This window comes from Triticum aestivum, chromosome 3A (genome assembly GCF_018294505.1).
Source record: "Triticum aestivum cultivar Chinese Spring chromosome 3A, IWGSC CS RefSeq v2.1, whole genome shotgun sequence".
NCBI lineage: Eukaryota > Viridiplantae > Streptophyta > Magnoliopsida > Poales > Poaceae > Triticum > Triticum aestivum.
In genome coordinates this window covers 39,496,359-39,518,028 of record NC_057800.1, presented here as the reverse complement: position 1 = coordinate 39,518,028, position 21,670 = coordinate 39,496,359, and the positions used below count along the sequence as shown (strand labels likewise).

At 46.3% G+C, this 21,670-nt stretch overlaps 3 protein-coding genes across 3 annotated transcripts; 1 reads left to right on the top strand and 2 right to left on the bottom strand.

Annotated features, from left to right (window-relative positions):
• The first annotated feature begins 6,026 nt into the window (after positions 1-6,026).
• On the top strand, positions 6,027-7,380 carry LOC123057783 (uncharacterized). Its single transcript, XM_044480679.1, has one exon. It carries the CDS (start codon positions 6,707-6,709, stop codon positions 7,295-7,297), a length of 591 nt encoding a protein of 196 aa, XP_044336614.1. The 5' UTR covers positions 6,027-6,706; the 3' UTR covers positions 7,298-7,380.
• Positions 7,381-12,415: 5,035 nt separating this feature from the next.
• LOC123056706 (E3 ubiquitin-protein ligase SINA-like 4) lies at positions 12,416-14,218 on the bottom strand. Its single transcript, XM_044480006.1, has 3 exons — positions 14,146-14,218; positions 13,472-13,887; positions 12,416-13,270 (listed from the first exon to the last, which is right to left on the bottom strand). Exons 1-3 carry the CDS (start codon positions 14,216-14,218, stop codon positions 12,557-12,559), a joined length of 1,203 nt encoding a protein of 400 aa, XP_044335941.1. The 3' UTR covers positions 12,416-12,556.
• Positions 14,219-19,216: 4,998 nt separating this feature from the next.
• Positions 19,217-21,100, bottom strand: LOC123057782 (amino acid permease 3). The gene is made up of 4 exons (XM_044480678.1): positions 20,959-21,100; positions 20,652-20,885; positions 20,212-20,523; positions 19,217-20,129 (listed from the first exon to the last, which is right to left on the bottom strand). The coding sequence occupies exons 1-4, from the start codon at positions 21,017-21,019 to the stop codon at positions 19,354-19,356; spliced, it is 1,383 nt and encodes a 460-aa protein (XP_044336613.1). The 5' UTR covers positions 21,020-21,100; the 3' UTR covers positions 19,217-19,353.
• Positions 21,101-21,670: the final 570 nt, after the last annotated feature.

Genomic DNA, 21,670 nt, shown 5'->3' with positions numbered 1-21,670 from the left:
AAATGGGCTGAATTCAAGGCCCAGGTTGCATTAGGTACTATTCACAGCGTGATTTGTCTTTTTTATTTTCCAACTATGTACGTTAAATTTGAATCTCAATTTTTCTACTATTGTAGATATGTGTCATACTTACACCCTCAAAAAAATTCATAATTTTTCAATGAATGAATAGTGAGATACGGAGATCGGTGCACCGGTAGCACCAAATTCACCGTTGCACCAGATATGTTCCCGTGCGGTGGTAGCGCTTTGGTAGTGCGGTCGGCAAGGCTTCATGTGACTGCAGCATGGTCATCATAGGTTATGCTCCAATCGCATCTATTGGTAAAGCAATGGCGGTACTGGTCACAACCATGCGGTGGCGGTATGTCCCCGCCTCTGTAACAAGGTCAATGCATGATCCGTAGAAGTTTTGGTGCTTGTAGCGACTATCTCCGGAGGTCACCATGTTAGTTCGAGACAAAGTATTGAGTGGCTGTGCTCCTTGATGGTCCTGGTGATGGAAACATCACTTCATTTCTAAGTTGAAAACTTGTTATCTGGACTTCATTAGCAGGACCTAGACCTAGGCATTCATCGGGCCGGGCATTACAAAGCATGATCTCAAAAACCCGAGCCAACCCGCCTTAAAACAATATAAATGGACTTTTCCTATTAAATAACCTTATTTTAATCTTTTTTGGGCACATAAATCATACATTTTAGATATATGTCCATCAACACCTAATTTTGAATCATTTCGGTCTTATTTCATGCTTTAGGGCTTTTAATTCAGGCCAACTATGGAGCCCGAGCCCGACCCGGCCCGATCATTTTGGGTTGTCGAGCCAGGCTAACCATGCTGAGGTCTAGTTGGATTGATCAATGATATTAACAGTGTCAAGGTGCATGTTATCTCAGAAATATTGTGCATGTTATCTTGGTAAATATTTGGATTGAAATTCTATGGGCGGTGCTGCTCGTTTTTTAGTCATTCAAGTTGCTACTTTAATTGCCTGACCTGTGGAATCAGTCCCTGCTGTACCATGAGCAAACTACTCGTCGCGTCCTACAGTGCAAGCCCAATACATGATACACGCTCGCCACTTACCGTATCACATTCACATCGCAGGAGAAGAGGAGGTGACGAAAGGATCACTTAATTTATTTTCTTTATTCCATTTTATATTTTATGAATTTTTTAAAAAATTAAAGAATTTTTTAGATATTTGCAACAAAAACATTCATATTAAATTTTTGAACATTTTTACTTCGTGTTTTTTTAAATTTTAAATTAATTTATAAGTTCATAAATACTTAAAAATCCAAAAATACTTCTTGATGGATATGAACCTGATAAATTGAAATTTTGTGAGCATTGTATCTTCGGCAAACACAAGAGGGTGAAGTTCAACACTTCGGTTCATACAACTGAAGGTATTCTTGATTATGTTCATTCTGATTTATGGGGACCATCTCGCAGAAAGTCACTAGGTGGTGCTAATTACATGCTGACTATAATTGATGATTATTCGAGAAAAGTATGGCCTTATTTCTTGAAGCATAAATATGAACCATTCTCAGCTTTTAAGGAGTGGAAGATTATGATTGAGAGACAAACTGAAAAGAAGGTAAAAATACTTCGCACTGATAATGGTATGGAATTCTGTTCTAAGCAATTTAAGAATTATTGCAAGTCTAAAGGCATTGTCAGACATTACACCGTTCCTTATACTCCTCAACAAAACGGTGTTGCTGAGCGCATGAACATGACCATTATTTCCAGAGCTCGTTGCATGTTGTCCAATGCAGGTTTGCATAGGCGTTTTTGGGCTGAGGCCGCTTCCACTGCTTGTTATCTCATTAACCGTTCACCATCTATTGCTCTTAATAAGTTTTGGGAGCTGATGCCTGGTGCCCCACGAGCACGGGGACGTTGATGGGATGTAGAGGTGGGGGCAGCAATAGCTGGCCAGGGACGTTAAAGGTGGGTTGCTACTGTGGATGTTTCTGCCTTGATGTATCTCAGCGGTACGAGAACTTGTCGATCCCAAACTGCACACAAGCAAGCAAGCAAAACATTGGTTAGCAACAGTTTGTTACATGACAAAACATATAAATGTAGAAAATAAGGCACGCACTGGATATCTATTGATAGAAGAATTCAGGTCTAGGTACAATTACTCGATAGTTGGTACAACGCCAACACTACATCTGTGATCTAAATAGATAATCACCACACCACATGACCTAGGTTACAAAGACATTCACTTGTCCACCTAGTTCTTTCCCGTGACTCCCGGGTTGACCGAGACAAAGAACACATAGTATATATTGTTGCACAGTTTGTTTTGTTAAACCATACCAGACCAAACCAAACTCTCAACTGCCTGGACATACAAATGCACATGGTAATATGCCTGGATGGGATTGCTACATATTTCTAAACAACTTTCTATATTATCTTCAAACAGCAAGAGAAGCCACTACAGAAATATTGTTACATATTTCTAAAGAACTTCCTTTTATATTGGAACAACAAGAAATATGCCCTCAACCGCAAGTCCTAATAATTTAGGAAGGCAGACCAGGAGGAGAAAAGGCGGGTTCCTTTCAAGGGAATATTGCTTGCTGCAAGTATAACTTACTTAATCAGAGCAAAACCATCACAAAATCTATCAAAAGATGTGATGCGAGAGCACTAAAACTTAAGACTGGAGAAAACACCACAGACTATTCAAACCCAATAATGTCTTTCGCCCCCATGGCCTACAGCAGCACCTATATATACACACACACACAACCATAACATGATGCTGCAATCCGAATTGTTGCTGAACTCCAGGTACTATGCCAAGATGGCATAGAACCTGCAGTCCTCTAGCGTCTAGATGCCTGTAGAAACAGAGTAACTCAGTTCCATTTGCCGCCGAACAGAACAGAACAAAACGAAATCCAGCAATGACCCTCGCGTCGGGGGGCATCTTCTCGCGCCACCGCTTCACTCCTCCTCGAGCTGCACCTCCGCTCCCCCTCGACCCGCCGCCGCAGGATCTTGTTGGCGCCGAAGTCGGCGATCCTGAGCTCGCTGGCTGGGCCGACGAGCAGGTTCGCTTGCGCGAGGTCGAGGTGCACAACACGCGTGTAGGGCCTCGAGCCCCTTGAGCTATAGCGCTAGCGCTGCCGGCTGCTCCGTCGCGGGCAACGGGAAGACGACAAACATACGACATGCGGCGCCCTGAGATTGGTGGGCTCAGCTCAGAATGGGAGGTGGCGGCCTGCGCGGGTGGCCTTGTCGATGGCCACGCTCCTCCTCGCAGCGGTTGTGGAGGTAGACGCCAGCTCATGCGCAATCACTGATATGTGGGACCAGGGGCGGACACGAGCGGACGACAGCGGTCGACGAGAGTGTCCGCTTCGTACCCATTTGTGGCCCATATTTGGGCCAAGTTTGGGTCGGGGAGGACAATAAACGGACAGCAGGCGGATACGCGCGTCCGTTTGAGTCGCCCCGTTGGGCCAAGGTTTGTGTTCGAATGACCCAAACGGATAAAATGGGTCACTGGTTTGGAGTTGCTCTAATTTTTGGGAATTTTTTAATTCTTCTGAACAAAATATTCGCGGAGTTCTCGTTTTCTTTTTGTCGGTGTCTAAGATCCTGACATTGGTTAGTCAGCTACAACCTTTTGTGAGTTCGGCCAGAGACTGAACGGCCTCGCTTCCTAAGTCATGGATCGCCCGGAGATGGAAGAACATAATGTAGAACACACAACGGCAGAACAAATGTAGGGGCTCAGGTTTTTCCAGGTTTTCGAATTCCCAAATCTTACTTAAACCCTGGACAAGTGGAGGACGCGCTTGCGGTTCCCCTGTCAAAACACAACCTATACGATCGAGCTACTCATTGCAGCTTCCAACTCCACGCAGCGACAAGAATGCGTTCGGTAGCATCGCCAGCTTCTTGTCTCGCCATCACGGGCTGGCAGCATCGCTGGCCTGTTTGAGCGCCATAATGGGCCGGCTAGACCAGCCCAGGTCGGCCAGCCTGTGTACAAGAGAGGGATTGCTGTATCGATTCTAGGGAGCCGCTCGTGTAGTCTGTTTCGAAGGGCATGAGGACGAACCGTTTTCTTTGACGGTGGCAAGTTTCTGTAAATATGACGAACTCCCAGCTTCTCAGTTTGGTGGAGCTGGGCTTTCCCGGCTTCACATTTTTGCACTAGGGGATGCCTCAGCTTTTGAGATTCCACTTCTAGGAGCTAAGAGAATGTTTGTTTGCAGGGACTTATTGGTTTAGGGACTTAAAAAAGTCCCTATAAGTCCCATCTAAACCAAACATGAGGGACTTATAAGGACTTAAAGTGGGTATTTGAGACATATGAAATAAGACTCTCAAAAAGGGACTTCTAGGGACTTATAGTTGTAATATGATCTTATAGAGACTTATAAGTCCCAGGAACCAAACAGGTAGGGACTTTTTAGGAACTTGGGACTTATAAGTTGGGATTAAAAAAAGTCATAGGACTTGTGGACCAAACAGGGCCTAAAAGGTTCGGCCCAACTCCGAGTTTGGAATTTGTGAAGTTGAAAGCTTAGAGGACTTGTGTCCACGAAGAACAATATAAACCTGTACAAGCTACTCCTACTAGCTTGTGCCCAGAGCTTGACATGCCAGGCTACTGTAGTAGTATAGCCAGTACTCCTACTGCGGTACTGCCAAACCTTTTGCACCAAATAAAGCAAGAAGCCCATGCCTTCAAAAAGAAAATTAAAGAAGAAAAACGCAACTCTTTGTACGTAGCATGCAGTAGCGTACACCATGCATGCATAGCCCATAGGTCACGTACGTCCAGTGGTCCTTGCTTGAGCTGTCGAAATGCATGCTAGCTTCCGACTGGCTGGCTGGGCTGGGAGTTACCTTTTTCTTTTGTGTGTGCAGGAGTTTGGACTGTGGAGGTGAGGTTTCAGCTATAGGAATGAATGCAAACGTTGTGGAAACAAGTGTCTCGTAACCGTTGTGGAATAATCGAGTCGTACGGAAAGTTTTGTTACCGAACTTCGTTAATTTTCGAGTCGCGATGCATAAAAAGGATTTATACTAATCAAGTAATCATGTAAATTTTGATGCATTGTGAACGATAAGTTCTTTCAAGGTTTTAGTAGCATTTTGTAACGGTTGAATTTGTATGATGCCTTGAAGAATGGATGGTGGCAGCTAGGGCCTATTTTGGTTGTACTATTTCGGGACATGCGTGAATACGAATAAGGTGGTAGGAATTGAGTGCCATGGCATTGCTAAATGAGCACTGCTATGCACATGACAGATTCACGCACTACAAGTCACCTACATCATTGAATTACCTTGTTTTCTTAATCTGAGCGGCTTCTAGTTATGTCGTGCGCAGATTGTGTTGAACAAATCATGTGCACATCACTTTCGTTGCTAAATTATGAGAAACTTCGAAATAAAGGAAGTGTGGTACTCTCTTCGTTCCTAAATATTCGCCTTTTTAAAGATTTCAAATGGACTATTACATACGGATGTATATAGATATATTTTAGAGTGTGGATTCACTCATTTTGCTTCGTATGTACTTACTTGTTGAAATATCTAGAAAGATAAATATTTAGGAACGGAGGGGGTACAAGTTTTTCTGGATGAAAAAGAATCCGGATATATAAAAAAAGCTCACCAGAAATATAAAACACCATCAATGTAATAAAAATAAATACATCGAGGCCTCTGGACCACTATTGCCGGCAGATCGAGTCGCCGACGCGCCGCTATTGCCGCTCCCATATCAGAGCCACAATTTATGACCGGTGGACACAATAGAGTCATTTTGAAGAGCAACTTGCAAAATAGATTTATTCTACAAATCAAACAATTTCCATAGGGAAAAACATAAGAAGCTAGAGTATAAAACACACCAAAATCTTCACGAAATTCGTCTGTAACAACAGAAAGAATGAGCGAAAGGCCCTTTATGAAAATAGCAGCAGATAAACTCAGAAAAAATGGCAGCAAATGATATATGCACGTCGGAACTTGGAGAGCTTGGGTGCACACTTCACGCCCTCGCCTCGGTCAAAGCAGAGGAACCACTACCACCACAGCTAGCTTCTTCTTCTTCCAGCAAGTCTCTCTCCCTCTCTCTCTCTCAATAATTTCCGATCGCCCACTCCGGCCGCTCAAGTTTTTAGCTGCGCGCGCCGGTCAATCGCTATGGGGGAGCAGAAAAACAAGAGGCAGCGGTTTTTCCACAACGGCGAGGGGCAGCGGCGGCAAGAAGTCGAGCGTCGCGGTGCTAGCCTGCGGTCCGGCAGCCACCGTGGCACCGCCGGTGCTGGCGCCCAGCCCCGTTGCCATGGCAAAGCCAGCCCCCGCCGTGGCGGAGACCACTCCTCTGGCCGCCATGCCGCCGGCGCCTGCGTCCCCCACGGTGGTGGACCTGGCGGCACCCAGTTCAGCGGCCGTTGCGCCGCAAGATGCCACGGTGGAGGACCTGGTGGTGACCAGTCCAGCGGCCGCCATGGCTAGAATTGGTAGCTAGAATTGCCTGTGGAAGGGAAATGAAGGTTGGATCTTACATGGCCTTGTGGATTGCAGTGCGAGAACAAGCATTTCGTGTGCCACAACTGCGGTGGCGACGGCGACGGCGGCGGCGGCACGACCAAGCACTGCGTTCCATGCGGGCGCGACGTGAACTACACCCGCTCCCGCTTCATGGACGTCATGGTGGACGTCTACACGGTGGAGTGCCTCTACAAGCGTTTCGGCTGCCCGACGTCCATGGCCTACCACTCGGTCGCCGACCACGCGGCCAGCTGCAGACACGCGCCCTGCTACTGCTTCGACTGCCGGTTCGACAGCTCGCCTGTGAGCCTCGTGGGCCACCTGACGGCACGACACTCGTGGCCGGTGGAGAAGATCCAGTACGAGGTGGCCAAATCGTTCGTCGTGCCGGCGTCGGAGGAGGACAAGCGCCGCCTGCTGGTCGCGGAGGACAACTGTGTGTTCCTCCTGGCCGTGGGTGCCGGCAGGGACCCGGGCGGCCGCCGGCCCGTCAACGTCGTCTGTGTTAGGGGCAACGCGAAGCCTCTGTACACGGGCGTGCTCTGGGTGGACGGTCCTCCGGCGGCCCCGGGCCAACCACTCACGAGCAGCTTCCAGCTGAAAGCGACGGTGGCGAGCTGCTCCGTCCCCGGCGAGGTGGACATGGAGCAGGGCTGGCTCCACGCGCACGTCGACCCCAACATGATGCACGGAGAGTCCGGCGAGCTTCATCTGCGCCTTTGTCTCACCAAGCTCTCCTGAATTAGCTACCCCGGCCTCTCTAACTTGATCACGATTGGAGGACTACTATTTTATTAGGGTCATTGTCGTAGCTGCACATCACATGAACCCTAGCTAGTACTATGATTTTATGATGGAAAACCCCCGGAATGGATGGATTTGGATTGTAGTAGTTAATTAATTTGCGCTTCTTAATTTGTGCAGCAGTGTTTGGTGGAGTGGAGTTTTAATTGGAGTCTCTGTCAGCTCAGCTCATGTTGTATTCTCTGTTTGTATGAGAGCAGGGCTCCCTGACAGGCCAGGGATCACAAATGCACCACGAAATGCCCTTTTGTTGCAAGATCATCGGCAGCCTCAAATGGCCATGCACATGCAAGCTCTTCCAATCCAATCCAATCCAAAGAAATAATGGCGCATGGATGCTCCTCTACGCTAGGATCTCACGGCTAGACTGCCCGTATAGCAATAAGAGCATCCACAACTACACATAGCAAATTTAAGTGCCCAATGTGTCCGGTCAACCTTCATATTCACCTCCCACAACTATATATTACGGGATGATGTACGTAGGAACTACTATCAATTACCAACTACACTACTCGTCCTCGTCATATGACTGTTAGTTTGGTACCGCCATTTGTTAGTAGCTAGGACAAAATGTCATTTGTTTAGTAGCTAGGACAATGAAGGTATTATTTTCGTATTGCATGTGTAGTGTACTTTACGGTGAGGTCATCACTACCGAAAAGGAGTGACTAAAACATTAAGCCGGGAGCAACCAAAGGCTTCACATCCATAACACTCAAGTGTTGCCAACCAAACGTCGTGTATTGAACGACCTCTGGGTGCAATGAGGGAACCCAAATGAAATGTAGAACATGATATAGTGGTTGCATTTGATCTGCCAGGCTCTACCACGACACATATGCAAGGGCACCAAAATCGATGCAAGGAACCAATCACGCACTAGATGTTTCTACTCTGCCTTATCTGATTGCTCCATCAACACACTTGTTATGTTTCTAGATTGGGTTAAGCTTAATCGAAAATTGCTTAACTTCCTAAAAATTTAAAAACCTTATATGTTTAGCCAAGTTTTGTATTGTGGTTTTTATAACGCTCTAAACCAAACCGGTTTAGCAATGTGAAAATTTCTATAAAAAGAATAGCTCTAGCTCTGATGTTCATGTGCCATTCTACGACATTTATGCCTAACAAGTTGCTCCTTCCAATTAAGTATCTCAAAAAGATTTTGAACCTATTTTCCATGCACATTATGAGATAGAATTCTCATGGACTTGGAAAAAGGCGAACGGCTGATGTTACTCAAGACATGAGAAAACTAGCTAGATGGTCTTGCCATCTTGTGATGTAGCCAATGCAACTAGCAATAGGTTGAAATTTGTGGAAACTAACTACATTTTTTTTGTAATAAAGGTGGATTTTATTAACTCAAAATAAAGCATTGACGGTCTTTACATAGTTACAATGCACACACAAAGAATCGCACTGGTAAATAGCAAATTCATACAAGATAGAAGTTATGACTTGGTGAAGAAAAAGGAAAAAAACTCTGAATGGTAAATAAATGATCAACAAGCTACAACAATGACTACATCTGCACCAACCATCCCTTAGCATCACAAATACAATGGGACATGTTCTCCAATAATAAGGCCTTCATGAAGGGAATCACGCTCAAACGCCACCGTCCCAGATCCAACCGCCGAAAGACAGATCATGGTTTTTCACCCTGAAGATCAAATCCGAGCAATGCCTTCAACAAGGTATGACAAAAAAATATCTCCATTTCCATATATGACCAATTAGGTTCAAAACTCAAGTTTTCACCCTGGCTAGAGATCGGAACTTGGAAGCACCACCAAATCAAAGTCATCATGTGTTGTTGCCACCACTTTCTACAATCATGTGTAGCACAGTCTTGACATAAGATGCCACACAACTGAAGACCATGCTCGCACAAGCAAAAAGGCGGGTCGTGACAAGAACCGATTGCCACCAAAGACACCGAACAAAGAAAGTCATTGTCGCATGTTGTGACGCTGACTGAACAAGGAAGGTCACCGACACTGTCAAAATCCCAATTGTAGACGCTTTGGCAACCCATGTCGTCGTCTTCTTGGTTTAGGATAGCTACATGATGGCTGTCTTCTTGGACGGTATGCGGTGGTGGGGGAATATCTAGTGCACTCAACCATCTTGTGCTACCTGTGCACCAAGTTAATAAAATTCAATTTACGAATGTCAAAAAATTCTGAATAAAAAGTATGTTGTAATAGCATCAAGAATCTGTCATACTACAAAATTTGAGATCCAAATTTAAAACACAGCATTAGAAACAAAAAAGACAAATTCAGGGATGATGTAGAAAATGGGCTGAATTCAAGGCCCAGGTTGCATTAGGTACTATTCACAGCGTGATTTGTCTTTTTTATTTTCCAACTATGTACATTAAATTTGAATCTCAATTTTTGTACTATTGTAGATATGTGTCATACTTACACCCTCAAAAAATTTCATAATTTTTCAATGAATGAATAGTGAGATACGGAGATCGGTGCACCGGTAGCACCAAATTCACCGTTGCACCAGATATGTTCCCGTGCGGTGGTAGCGCTTTGGTAGTGCGGTCGGCAAGGCTTCATGTGACTGCAGCATGGTCATCATAGGTTATGCTCCAATCGCATCTATTGGTAAAGCAATGGCGGTACTGGTCACAACCATGCGGTGGCGGTATGTCCCCGCCTCTGTAACAAGGTCAATGCATGATCCGTAGAAGTTTTGGTGCTTGTAGCGACTATCTCCGGAGGTCACCATGTTAGTTCGAGACAAAGTATTGAGTGGCTGTGCTCCTTGATGGTCCTGGTGATGGAAACATCACTTCATTTCTAAGTTGAAAACTTGTTATCTGGACTTCATTAGCAGGACCTAGACCTAGGCATTCATCGGGCCGGGCATTACAAAGCATGATCTCAAAAACCCGAGCCAACCCGCCTTAAAACAATATAAATGGACTTTTCCTATTAAATAACCTTATTTTAATCTTTTTTGGGCACATAAATCATACATTTTAGATATATGTCCATCAACACCTAATTTTGAATCATTTCGGGCTTATTTCATGCTTTAGGGCTTTTAATTCAGGCCAACTATGGAGCCCGAGCCCGGCCCGGCCCGATCATTTCGGGTTGTCGAGCCAGGCTAACCATGCTGAGGTCTAGTTGGATTGATCAATGATATTAACAGTGTCAAGGTGCATGTTATCTCAGAAATATTGTGCATGTTATCTTGGTAAATATTTGGATTGAAATTCTATGGGCGGTGCTGCTCGTTTTTTAGTCATTCAAGTTGCTACTTTAATTGCCTGACATGTGGAATCAGTCCCTGCTGTACCATGAGCAAACTACTCGTCGCCTCCTACAGTGCAAGCCCAATACATGATACACGCTCGCCACTTACCGTATCACATTCACATCGCAGGAGAAGAGGAGGTGACGAAAGGATCACTTAATTTATTTTCTTTATTCCATTTTATATTTTGTGAATTTTTAAAAAGAATTAAAGAATTTTTTAGATATTTGCATCAAAAACATTCATATTAAATTTTTGAACATTTTTACTTCGTGTTTTTTTAAATTTTAAAAATAATTTATAAGTTCATAAATACTTAAAAATCCAAAAATACTTTTTAAATTAGTGAACAGTTTTAATTAATGACGATTTTTTTGTAATTTTAGAACATTTTCAATCCATATTTTAAAAAAAAATCCTCAAAAATTTTAGAATTATTTTGAATATTTTGAAATTTAGGCACACCTTTTATGCTCCATGAGCATTTAAAAAAATCATGCAACTTTATTAAAATTTAGGAAAAATTAAATATTACGAGAATTTTCAAAATTTGTCATAGTTAAATATCAGGCTATTTTATAAAAATCAAACATTAAAAAATTTATTGAGCATTTCTTGATAATTAGGGAACATATTTATAATATGAAAAATATTTGAAATTCTACTTTTTAGATTCTCGTATTTTATGTAAATTTATAACCATTTTTTTAGCATCATAGTAGCTGGTTTTTTAGATTCCCGTATTTTTTGTAAATCCATGAACATTTCTTTTTTGCCACGACTTGCATGAATTTTATTTCACGCTGAAATTTTATAAGCATACAAAACATTTGTCAAAGCTTACTACAAAAGAAATTATGATTTTTTTAATTTGTTTACTTTTTTGTGATTTTATTGTTCATCGGGGTGAATTTGGTCTCGGGATCAGAATAGGACTTTCGGGGTGAACTATGGTAATCCTACTTGTAGTATGAGAAGAGAGCGCAACAAGGCACCCGCCACTGTTACATAACTTGTGAAGAACTAAAATTGTGCTTGGCAATGCACCGGTAACCCTCTAGGTGTACGTTTCAATACTCGAGCTCGTTGTGGAGCGTCTCAGCACATGTTCGACGACCACCCGTCGGCTTCCACTATAGTCTGTATGGCAGAACACCACCTCATCTTCACCACCATGGTCGACCACGGTGCTACATTGGAGTTTCCGGCGGGCTTGTATGTTCTGAACAAATATTTGACAAAAGTTTCAAGTGCTTGCAAAAAAAAATGTCATGGAATAACATTCCTAGAAGGCATGGCAAAAAAAGAAAATCGGTACTCTGAAAATTCTACTTTCAAGAGGACTACTTAAATGGCTGCTTGCTTGAAGCTCTGGCCATGAGCATAATCTGCTGATGGCGTACATATAATGCGTAACAATAATAACTTCACTGAAGCAGCAAGACGCTCAGTACAGCGATGGAGCATGGAGGAGGCATATCACAAGAGTCCACCACGTCCACGGGGCAGAGCTAAAGCTGCCTCTGCTTGCTTCTGATAGATAGCATCATATCATAGCAGCAGAGGAGGAGGAGGAGGCGACGGAGGAGCTGTGGACTCTCGAGTGGCTGCCCGGGCAAAGCTTTCCCGAACCAGACGGTGGTGCCAGTCGGCATGCGTAGAGCATCTCGCACCAAGACGGCAAGGCAAGGCTGGGCGGGCGGTGCTGTCTGCTGTGTGCAGGAGCAGCGAAGATGCAATTAGCTTCACGCTAAATTTCACTGCAGCTCATCCGGAAGACATTGCACTGATAAATCCATAATTAACAGCATTTTCCCCCAAACAGTTTAAGCTGGATCTCCAGACCATGGATTGGAGCACGAACAGAACTGACAGTAATAGAAGGGATACATCGATCGATCAGCGGGATCAGCGGGAGATCTTGTCGATGCGGATGTTGAGGGGAACCTCCATGGACGCCGCATCCCCGTCCACCGGAACCATGTACGTCCGCGGCACCGCCAGGAACGTCGGTTCGTCCAAGGCGATCACCGCGCCGGGCGTGGCGCTGCTCCTCACCTGGATGTCCACCAGGATCATGTCCGCCCTGCCGCCGTTCGCCGCGTCCGCCGGTTGCGGCAGGTTCACCCACATCTTGCACGAGAACCGCGGCTGCGTGGTCGCGCTCGCCCTCACGCACACCACCGACACGGCGGCCGCGGCGGCGCCGAGCGCGCCCACGGTCAGGAGGAACGCGCGGCCGTCCTCCTCGCCGACGAGCAGCTGCCGCGGCCCAGACACCGGGACCTGGCTGACCCGGCCGTACTGGACGGTGCGCACCGGCACCGAGTGGAGGTCGGCGAGGTGGCCCGCGAGCGCATGCGGCGGGCCGACGAAGCCGCAGCCGGGCTCCGCGCAGGCGCAGGGCGCGTGGGGGCAGGGGCTCCGGTGGTCGGCGGCCTCGTGGTAGGGCACGTACGTCTGGCACCCGGCGTGGGGGCACGCGACCTTGGTCGAGGACACGACGGCGTCCAGCGCGGGGCAGGGGGCGAAGAACCCGCCGCCGTCCTCGCACGCCCTGCACTGTCCGCCGGGCAGCAGGGCCACGCAGCCGCCGCAGGCCAGGTGCCCGCCTTTGTTGCACTGCACACAGATCGGAGTCCGTCGGTAAATAAATCGGCGAAAGAATCGGCCGGAGTGTGCAAGAAACACACACACACACACACACACACACACACACACACACACACACACACACACACACACACACAGAGAGAGAGAGAGAGAGAGAGAGAGAGAAAGAGAGAGAGAGAGAGAGAGAGAGAGAGAGAGAGAGCAAGGAACCTGGAAGACGGGAGGCTTGAAGGGGAGGGCGCAGAGCGGGCAGTGAAGCACGCTCATGTCGATCTTCACCGCGAGCTCCACTCTCGAGACGTGCCCCGCCTCCGCAGCAACGATTGCTCCTCCGTCGTCTCCTCCTCCGGCCGCATGATACTCGCCGATCTCTTCTTGCTTTACATGGCCGTTGGGTAGCTCCTCCAGCCTGGCCTTCTTGGCGCTCCCGTCGGCCTCCTCCATCGTCGACGGCGAACCCCTGTTCCTTCCCTCGGCGCCGGCGCCCTGCATACCACTTCTTGGGGAAACACCCTCCGCCTGTCTCCGGCGAAACCTTTCACGAGGTGGAAGATGAAGGGAAGGGAGTGAGGACGGAGGAAAAGGGAGCTCGGCCGGCAAAAGAAGAGGATGCACATTATCACAAGCTTATTGCTGTTCCTGTTCACTGCCGAGCTCAGGAGTCAGGACAGTGGTTTCCCGAACTGAGTCTGGTTCAGACGGACTGTAAAATCCGAGCCTTTTGCCTGAAATGCGCAAGGCATTGGTGGCCGGCACTAGGCACGTGAAGGGGATGCACTGCGGTCTGTTTTCCTTTTTCTTTCGAGCTGAACATGTCGATGCTCTGACGATTCGTGGGACGATTTGATCATTTGCACCGTTTTATTTCTCATCTCTTCAGATACCTTCAGAGAAAATCTCACTAATAATCCACCATTCTCGTGAAAATTTGGACTGGGATCTGGAACCACTTCGCATTGAGATAAAGCAGCGAAAACGATCAAACACCCAAGTAAAACGAGGCAAATGATCAAATCTGATTCGACCATGCTCCTCCCGCTGGCGGTGCTCAAAAAGTTGGACTCCCTGCGCCGCGCCTTCCTCTATAATGCTGCCGACCGTGCCACCGGCGCGCAATGCCTCGTGGCCTGGGAGCGGGTCTGCAGAACCAAGGAGGAGGGGGCCCTTGGTGTGCGGGACCTCGCGACGCAAAATCGGTGCTTCTTGATCAAGATGCTGCACTGTCTCCATGCGGCTCCCACGTCCTCGCGGTGGGCGATGTGGGTGTGGGCGGAGCACGACGGGTGCTCCCTGCTCTCCGCCACGGGCTACCTGTTGGCCCGGGAGCACGGCAAGTCGCTGTCCAAAATGCTCCCGCTCTACCGCGGTCTGACGACGGTGGTGGTCCGCGACGGACGACGGACGTCCTTCTGGTTCGATCGCTGGCTGTCGTGCGGGGCGGTCTCTGCGGCCCCCTGCCCCACGCTACGGATACGGAGGTCACTATGTGGCAGGTGCGCGCCCGCGAGCTTGACCGGGTGCTCGTCCCTAGGCTCACCACCGACGGGGCCGCCGAGCGGCGCGCCCTCCTAGTGTTGATCGCTGGCGTTCATGCGACCCCTGGCGACGACGAACGCTGCCCAATGCTGAGCCGGTCCTTCGCCGATTTCATCTGGGGGTGCACTGCACCGTCCCGTGTCCGGTTCTTCGGATGGCTCCTCGTTCAACGGAGGATTCACACAAGAGACGTCCTGCTCCGGAAGACCATTGTGACGGCTGAGGAGGCTGCATGCCCCATCTGTGCGCATGTGCTCGAGACGGCTGATCACCTGGTATTCGATTGTCCCCTCGCCCGGTCGTTCTGGCTGACTGTGGGGGTTGATGTGGTCGGGAAGGGTTACCATGTTGGAGCGCTCCAGGGCCTCGACGTGCCGGGGGGTGGTCGGTGATGCTGCTCACGCCTCCTTCACTCTCCTATGCTGTTGGCAACTATGGAAACATGGAAATGCCGTGGTGTTCCAAGGCGCTCAGCCTTCCCTGGCCCATTTGCTCGGGTGCTGCCGGGAAGACTCGGTCCTTTGGAAAGGCCGTTTGAAAGTGGCCGACCGGCCGTGCGTAGATAGGTGGCTACGCGCGTTCTCGCGTGCAAGTTAGCCTCGGGGTTTTGTGGGGAACGGATCCTCTAACATCATGAAGGGATGTCATGAAGCTATAGTGCAATCCCAGTGCAAAAACGAAGAAGGGATGTCACGAGCACTGTAGCAAAGATAATGTGCGCAATTACTGTTCATAGAAAATAAAATCCAAAATTAATTTTATTGCCCCATAATTTTGTTTGTATGTAATTTTTGTAAATGTATACAGTAGATTTGTAATTTACAAATTAATTTAAATCATTTTAGGTTTAATCATATGGATGTGAAGAAGGGATGTCATGGTACTGTAACTTCCCTAACATCCTTTCATAATGTTAGAGGATCTCGTTCCGGTTTTGTGTGGCGCTTGTGCCACCCTCCCTCCCCCTCTCACATATGTAAAACTCTTCCCCCTCCAAGGGTGTGATGCAATAGTAAAAAGAAAAAGATTCAGGTGGAGGGCTTTGCCCTCCCCTGGTGACCTTAAAAAAGATCTGATTCGACCGGGCGTGTCGCTTGAGAGCTAACTATAGCATATCCCGCAAAAGACCCCGAACTGTTAAGTAACCGCTGTTTTACAATACGAGATGAAAAAACGTCCATATCAAATATTGATTTCATATTGTGAATCTTAATTTTTTTTCTATAAACTTAGTCAAAGTTAACAAAGTTTAACTTTGACCAAATCTTATATGCAAACTAAAAATAAAACGAAGGGAGCACCGTTTAATGTGATAATTAATTTTTCAATTAGGTCGTTTAGAAAAAAGAAAGGACATATGCCAAAGCTGCATCGCCTGCAAAAAGTGGAGGCAAGGAGGCCTTGCCATTGCTCGCACCATTTTGCAATCGGGCTCTCGACCGCTCACTAGTTCGAGGGCAAGAAATAAAGATCAAAAAACATGAAGAGAAGCGGCCTGGCTCATCTTATCACTCTTCTTTTCGCCGGGTGCCTTCTAGTGCTTGGACAGTGTAAGCATATCATCAATCATCATCATTAGATATAAATGTATGCATAATCTCTTACATCTTGGGTATATACTGGTTAACAATAATATTCATGTAAAAGGTCGTCATGAGGTCGAAACAAGCTACGGAGATCGCCACGCCAACACAATTTCAAATTTTGTTTAAATTTTTGAAAAGTTCAGAACTTCTAATTTTGTATAAGTTCTTAAAAAATAGAATTATAAAATGTTTATTTTTTAAAAAATGTTCAGAATTTCAAAATTTGTTTAAAATTTTAAAAAATGTTTAGAACTTCAAATTTTTGAAAAATGTTCAGAATTTCAAATTTTGTATCAAAAAAATAATCATAAATACAAAATTTGCTTATAGCTCTTGAAAAATGAATTCTAGAATGTATTTAAATTTTTGTTCACATTTTTAAAATTTTGTTCACCGTTCAAAAGAATTATTTGAAATTTGAAATTGTTCAGCATGTCTAGACAAATATAGGCTGCCAAACAAACTCTTAGGTCAGCTTGTCTCAACACATACAGTGCTACCAAACAACAACAAATGTATGTACTCAACATTTATAAAGTTAGCATGTCTCAAAGAGGAACAAAAATGCTATAGTGAAAACTGCTACCAAACACACCTGAAGGCTATTCTTTGGAGATGCCTTTTGTTCCCCGAGCCTTAGTCCCAAATGCTGCCGTATACCATGTTACAGCCCATGAAAGAGCATGCATATACAGGGCTGCTACATACTGCTCTTGGCGTGCTAGAATTGTGCCTCGCGCACAACAAACAGCTCATCTGCCGGCCCAGTAGCTAGGATATTCCTTTAAAAAAACTTTTTAATCCTTTTGTTAACTTTTTTATTCGACCCCTCTTTAGAATCGCTTTGGCAAATGAGATGGGATATAACAAAATTGTTATTCAGTCTGATTGCCTGGAGGCCATTGAAACTATGCATGCTGGAGGATTCTCGTCGACGCCAGCTGCTCCGTTCTATGAGGATATTTGTAACATGCTACTACTTTTAGTAGAGTTGAGTATTCATTCTGTAATAGGGATGCCAATTTTGTTGCTCATGGCCTAGCTAGGGAGGCTCATCACAATCACAATGTTTGAGTTGATGAACCTCCTAGTTTTATCATTTCTTTGCTTGTGGATGATGTAACAACTATTTGAAAGCAATAAAGTGAGCCATGATGGCATTCCCTAAAAAAATGGTCCAGAAAAATATTTTTATTTGAAATACATTTATATCTATTATATATAACCAGGTTAAAAAAGTGAAATTTTTGTTCTTGTAACTAAAAGTGATTGCATATTCAAGAAAATGCATGTGTAATTTTAAAAAGTGCTCACACATTTTTTGAAAGTTCGTTAATTTAAAAAATATATGTTTGTGTATTGAAAAAGGGTTATTTACATTTCCGCCTCAATATCACCTCCCTCTCCCGACAGTTTTACCCTTAGTTTCCGGTTCTCCTCAGTTTACTCCTAAAAAGGTAGGTGGTCTTATGCTTTTTCCCTACCATCCCGTTCCTGTCTAGTAGGCGTCATTTCCGTGATGGGGGTTAACTTTGGGAACCTTTGGCCCTTCTTATAGATGGGACCACCATCAAGTGAAGAGATGCACCTAATCGTTTAGGCCTTGTTCTTCCTCGGCGCATTAAGCGTCAAATTAAGAAACTGCCAAAGCTCATTGAGATATAGGTCAAACTCTATGTTTGCACAATAACATAGACAATAGTTAAATATAGAACATATTAGCTCTTTTTTTTCATAAAGAATGAATATTTAGACAATAGTATCTTAATTCTTTTGTTTTCAGTGATTTCCAAAATAGTTCATCGATGGATACCTTGCAAACTACATACTGGTGACGAGGCAAGGAAAATGAAAGTATTTCACCCAGACTACCGTGATGATCTTGAAGTCTTCCTCAAGATGGCGAAGGATTGGACGGCAATCATCATAAGGGATTATAGTAAAGTTGTGCACACCTTAGATATGGAGGAGGGCACAATATAGGCCTTCCACTTCACCAACGACCTGGATGTTCTTCACTTATCCGTTTATTGTTTATGATGCTGCTGATGTTAAAGATTTTAGATGTCAAATGTGGAGTGCTACAAATGTAGTTGTTTTGGTGCTTGTATATGTCAGTCCTTATTCGTATGGTGTTTGAACATGCACTGCTACTGTGATGTCAATTATGCAATGCTGGACGAACCAATGTGGGATACGTTCGGTCTATTTGATGACTATGAAATATTATGTGTGACTAAGTTTAATTCAAATTGTACCAAATTTGCTTGTTGCGCAGACTAAATAATGGGAAAAATAAATTATTGTTGTGGACTTGTGGTTATTACATTGCCTAAAGGTATGCAATAAACCCCAACCGCACACACGATTGTGTTATTCACCATATGTGCAATGGATCCCTAATGTTTTGTTTTTATAAAACGCACTACTCAACTGATGTCCAATTGCACGTGGTTTTTCTACATATACTTCCTCCGTTTCTAAATACTTGTCTTTCTAGGCATTTTAACAAGTGACTACATACGAAGCAAAATGAGTGAATCTACATTCTAGAATATGTCTACATATATCCGTATGTAGTAGTCATTTGAAATATTTAGAAAGACAAATATTTAGGAACGAAGGGAGTATGTCCTAACACCTCCATCACCACCATCATCACCCCCTCACCTCCCACCGTCGCTTAAACCGTGTGCGATAATCTAACCTACACTAGAAAAGCATGCCTAGCTGGAAAATCGGCTGCTTTTAGGCTCCCCTGGACAACAAGAAAAGATCTCCTTTCGACAATAAGAAAAAGAAAAAGTTTAACAAACTCACTTGCTGGCTAGTCGAGCACAAGATGCTACCGTTGCAGCCAGTCTAAGAGGATCCGGTTTACAAGAGCCGTACATAGCAAGCCAAATCCTAACATTACACCCTCAGCAAGATAAGAACCCTAGTATCAGTATCACCCTGCACACCCAAATATTACTTCTTATGAATAGTGATGATACCGACGATGGACGCGGCCATGGCGGCCAAGCAGACGAAGAGGCAGCCGAGGCTGAGGATCTGCAGCCACACCCACAGGGGGCTCCACCTAAGCACCTTCTTCTGGGTCACGTACATCTCCACTGGGATGTAGACACACAACGGCCAGAACCCCAGTGCGCCGACGAGCGCCACCACGTCGTGGAAGAAGGGCAGCAGCGCCGCCACCACCGTGGTGGTGACCACGAACGCGGTCCGCCACGTAGCTCGGAATAGGTTCAGCTTGTACGACGACCTCAAGACGAGCACGTCGAACTCCCTTGTGACGTAGGACGACTCCGGCCACCTACGCGCGGCGCACCTCTCGACGAAGTCGTAAATGGGCCGGCAGTAGACCTGGTAAGCGACGGCGAGGTGGACGATGATTGCCACGTTGGCGATGTCGACGACCCAGTATGGCTCGTAGAAGCCGAGCCCCGCGAGCAGGTTCCCTGGGGTAGCGCCCCCCAGCGCGGCGTACCCCATGAAGCCAAAGAGCAGGTATAAGAACGTGGTGACAGCGACGCCCATGGCGGTGGCAAGCTTCATGACCTTGGACTCGGGCGGAGGAGGCGCTTTGATGGTGTCCTGGATCTCGATTAAGATTCTTGAGTAGCAGTAGACGAAGGCGATGACGCCCAGCGCCTCCAGGCTTCCCCACACCTTACTCATCGGGGACGCGGTCACCGCGGTCATGCCGATGCCGACGAGGCCGCCCTTGAGGACTCCGTTCTCTGCACGCATCCAAGGTTCAAGCATGACATGATTGATGCCGTTGCCATAGATCATTCATTGAGCAGCGTGTGCGTGTGTTACCGACGACTTTGGCGATGCTGATCCCGACGCCGATAGAGCAATAGGTGAAGGACATGGCGGGGCCGAGATATGAGAACCACCACGTATGGTACTCCGGGATCTGCGAGAAGAAGATCTCCGCCACGCCGAAGGTTATCATATAGGGCCAGATTGGGAAATTGCACGGGTGGCGGTGGCCCTTGTTGTGCTGGAAGCAGCTAGCCCTCCGCTGGATTGCCAACATGCTCATGCCGGCGGCGATGGTATGCCCGATGGCCACCCCAAAGACGTTGGAGTATGCAGAAAACTGGCATAGCCAAACCTGTGCGCGTCCTGTTGGATCCATCCATGGGCGAAATGACAAAGTAGACATGAGTGTGCTAGTTAAGATCCGTAAAGTTGAAGACATGGGCATAGCTGCCTCTCCATCGATGTAGGAGTTAGGAACTTAGGACACGTACCTAGGCTGGCCTTGACGGTGTCCATGTATGTGCAGTTGCGCTCGCCGTGGCTCGGGTCGCCGGATCGGTAGCAGTCCGAGAGCAGCGCGGAGGTGTAGCAGATGATGCCGGCGAAGAGCAGCACCATGATCGGGTAGATCACCCAGCCGAGCTGCGCCGATGCCCACGGCAGCGCCAGGACGCCAGACCCGATCACGGCCGTGATGATGCGTGCAGTGGCCGTCCATACCGTGCCTGCAACACCACAGAATCAGACGATTTGCTGCAACCACGATAGCTACGCGAACGTCACCGGCCGCTTCCTCACCGGTGCGCTTCAGGCCGCCGTCGTCGTCGTAGTCCCTGGGATCGGTGCGGGGATTCTCCATTGCTGCAAAAGAGTGAGCGAGCGAGGCAAGTAACACTTGTATGCTTGCTCTTTCTGTGTGCTGGTTTTATGGTAGTGGTAGATAAACAAAGGCAGAAACTTTGCCAACCGACTAAGAGAAGGAGAAATTAATATGTACAAACAAAGAGTTCTGATAGGGGATTTGTGGCATGCAGGTGGGGCCATCGACAGTTTTTTTTGGCTTTCGATTTTCAATCTTTCTTATCTTTTGAACCGGATATCCAATTACTTTTTGTTTTCATATTCGTGTCTCTTGTGACAAAGGCTTTCAAATAAGACCTAATTCGAATACATTTTGATGAGTTTTTAAAATTTCATTAAGTTTCATCTACTGAAACTTGATACAAAAGAACAACAAAAATCACAGGTATTGAAAATTAAGACTTAAAACTTAGTGTATCCTCGCACGAAATTCAATAACTTTGTAGATCACGAAACTATCATGCCACCGAGCACGGCTGAGCAGATGCATGCCCCTGCAAACGTTCGGTAGTGCTCTCTCTTTCTTAATAAAAAGTTCAGCCATCGACCACTGGAGAATTGACAATAAAATCCTCTTTTACGCATTTAGGTTAAAGAAATCCATGAGGTGATCAAATGGAACTGGTGCATGACGAGGCTCGACAGGGCC

Excerpts from the sequence above, each read along its gene's own strand:
- LOC123057783 (XM_044480679.1), top strand. The coding sequence starts at position 6,707 with ATGGACGTCATGGTGGACGTCTACACGGTGGAGTGCCTCTACAAGCGT.
- LOC123056706 (XM_044480006.1), bottom strand. The coding sequence starts at position 14,218 with ATGCGAAGTGGTTCCAGATCCCAGTCCAAATTTTCACGAGAATGGTGG. Across the intron at positions 13,888-14,145 it reads TAGTGAGATTTTCTCTGAAG|CTTGTGATAATGTGCATCCT; the intron begins GTATCTGAAGAG and ends AACAGCAATAAG. Across the intron at positions 13,271-13,471 it reads TCAAGCCTCCCGTCTTCCAG|TGCAACAAAGGCGGGCACCT; the intron begins GTTCCTTGCTCT and ends ATCTGTGTGCAG.
- LOC123057782 (XM_044480678.1), bottom strand. The coding sequence starts at position 21,019 with ATGGAGAATCCCCGCACCGATCCCAGGGACTACGACGACGACGGCGGC. Across the intron at positions 20,524-20,651 it reads CACCGTCAAGGCCAGCCTAG|GACGCGCACAGGTTTGGCTA; the intron begins GTACGTGTCCTA and ends TGGATCCAACAG. Across the intron at positions 20,130-20,211 it reads CAGCATCGCCAAAGTCGTCG|AGAACGGAGTCCTCAAGGGC; the intron begins GTAACACACGCA and ends GGATGCGTGCAG.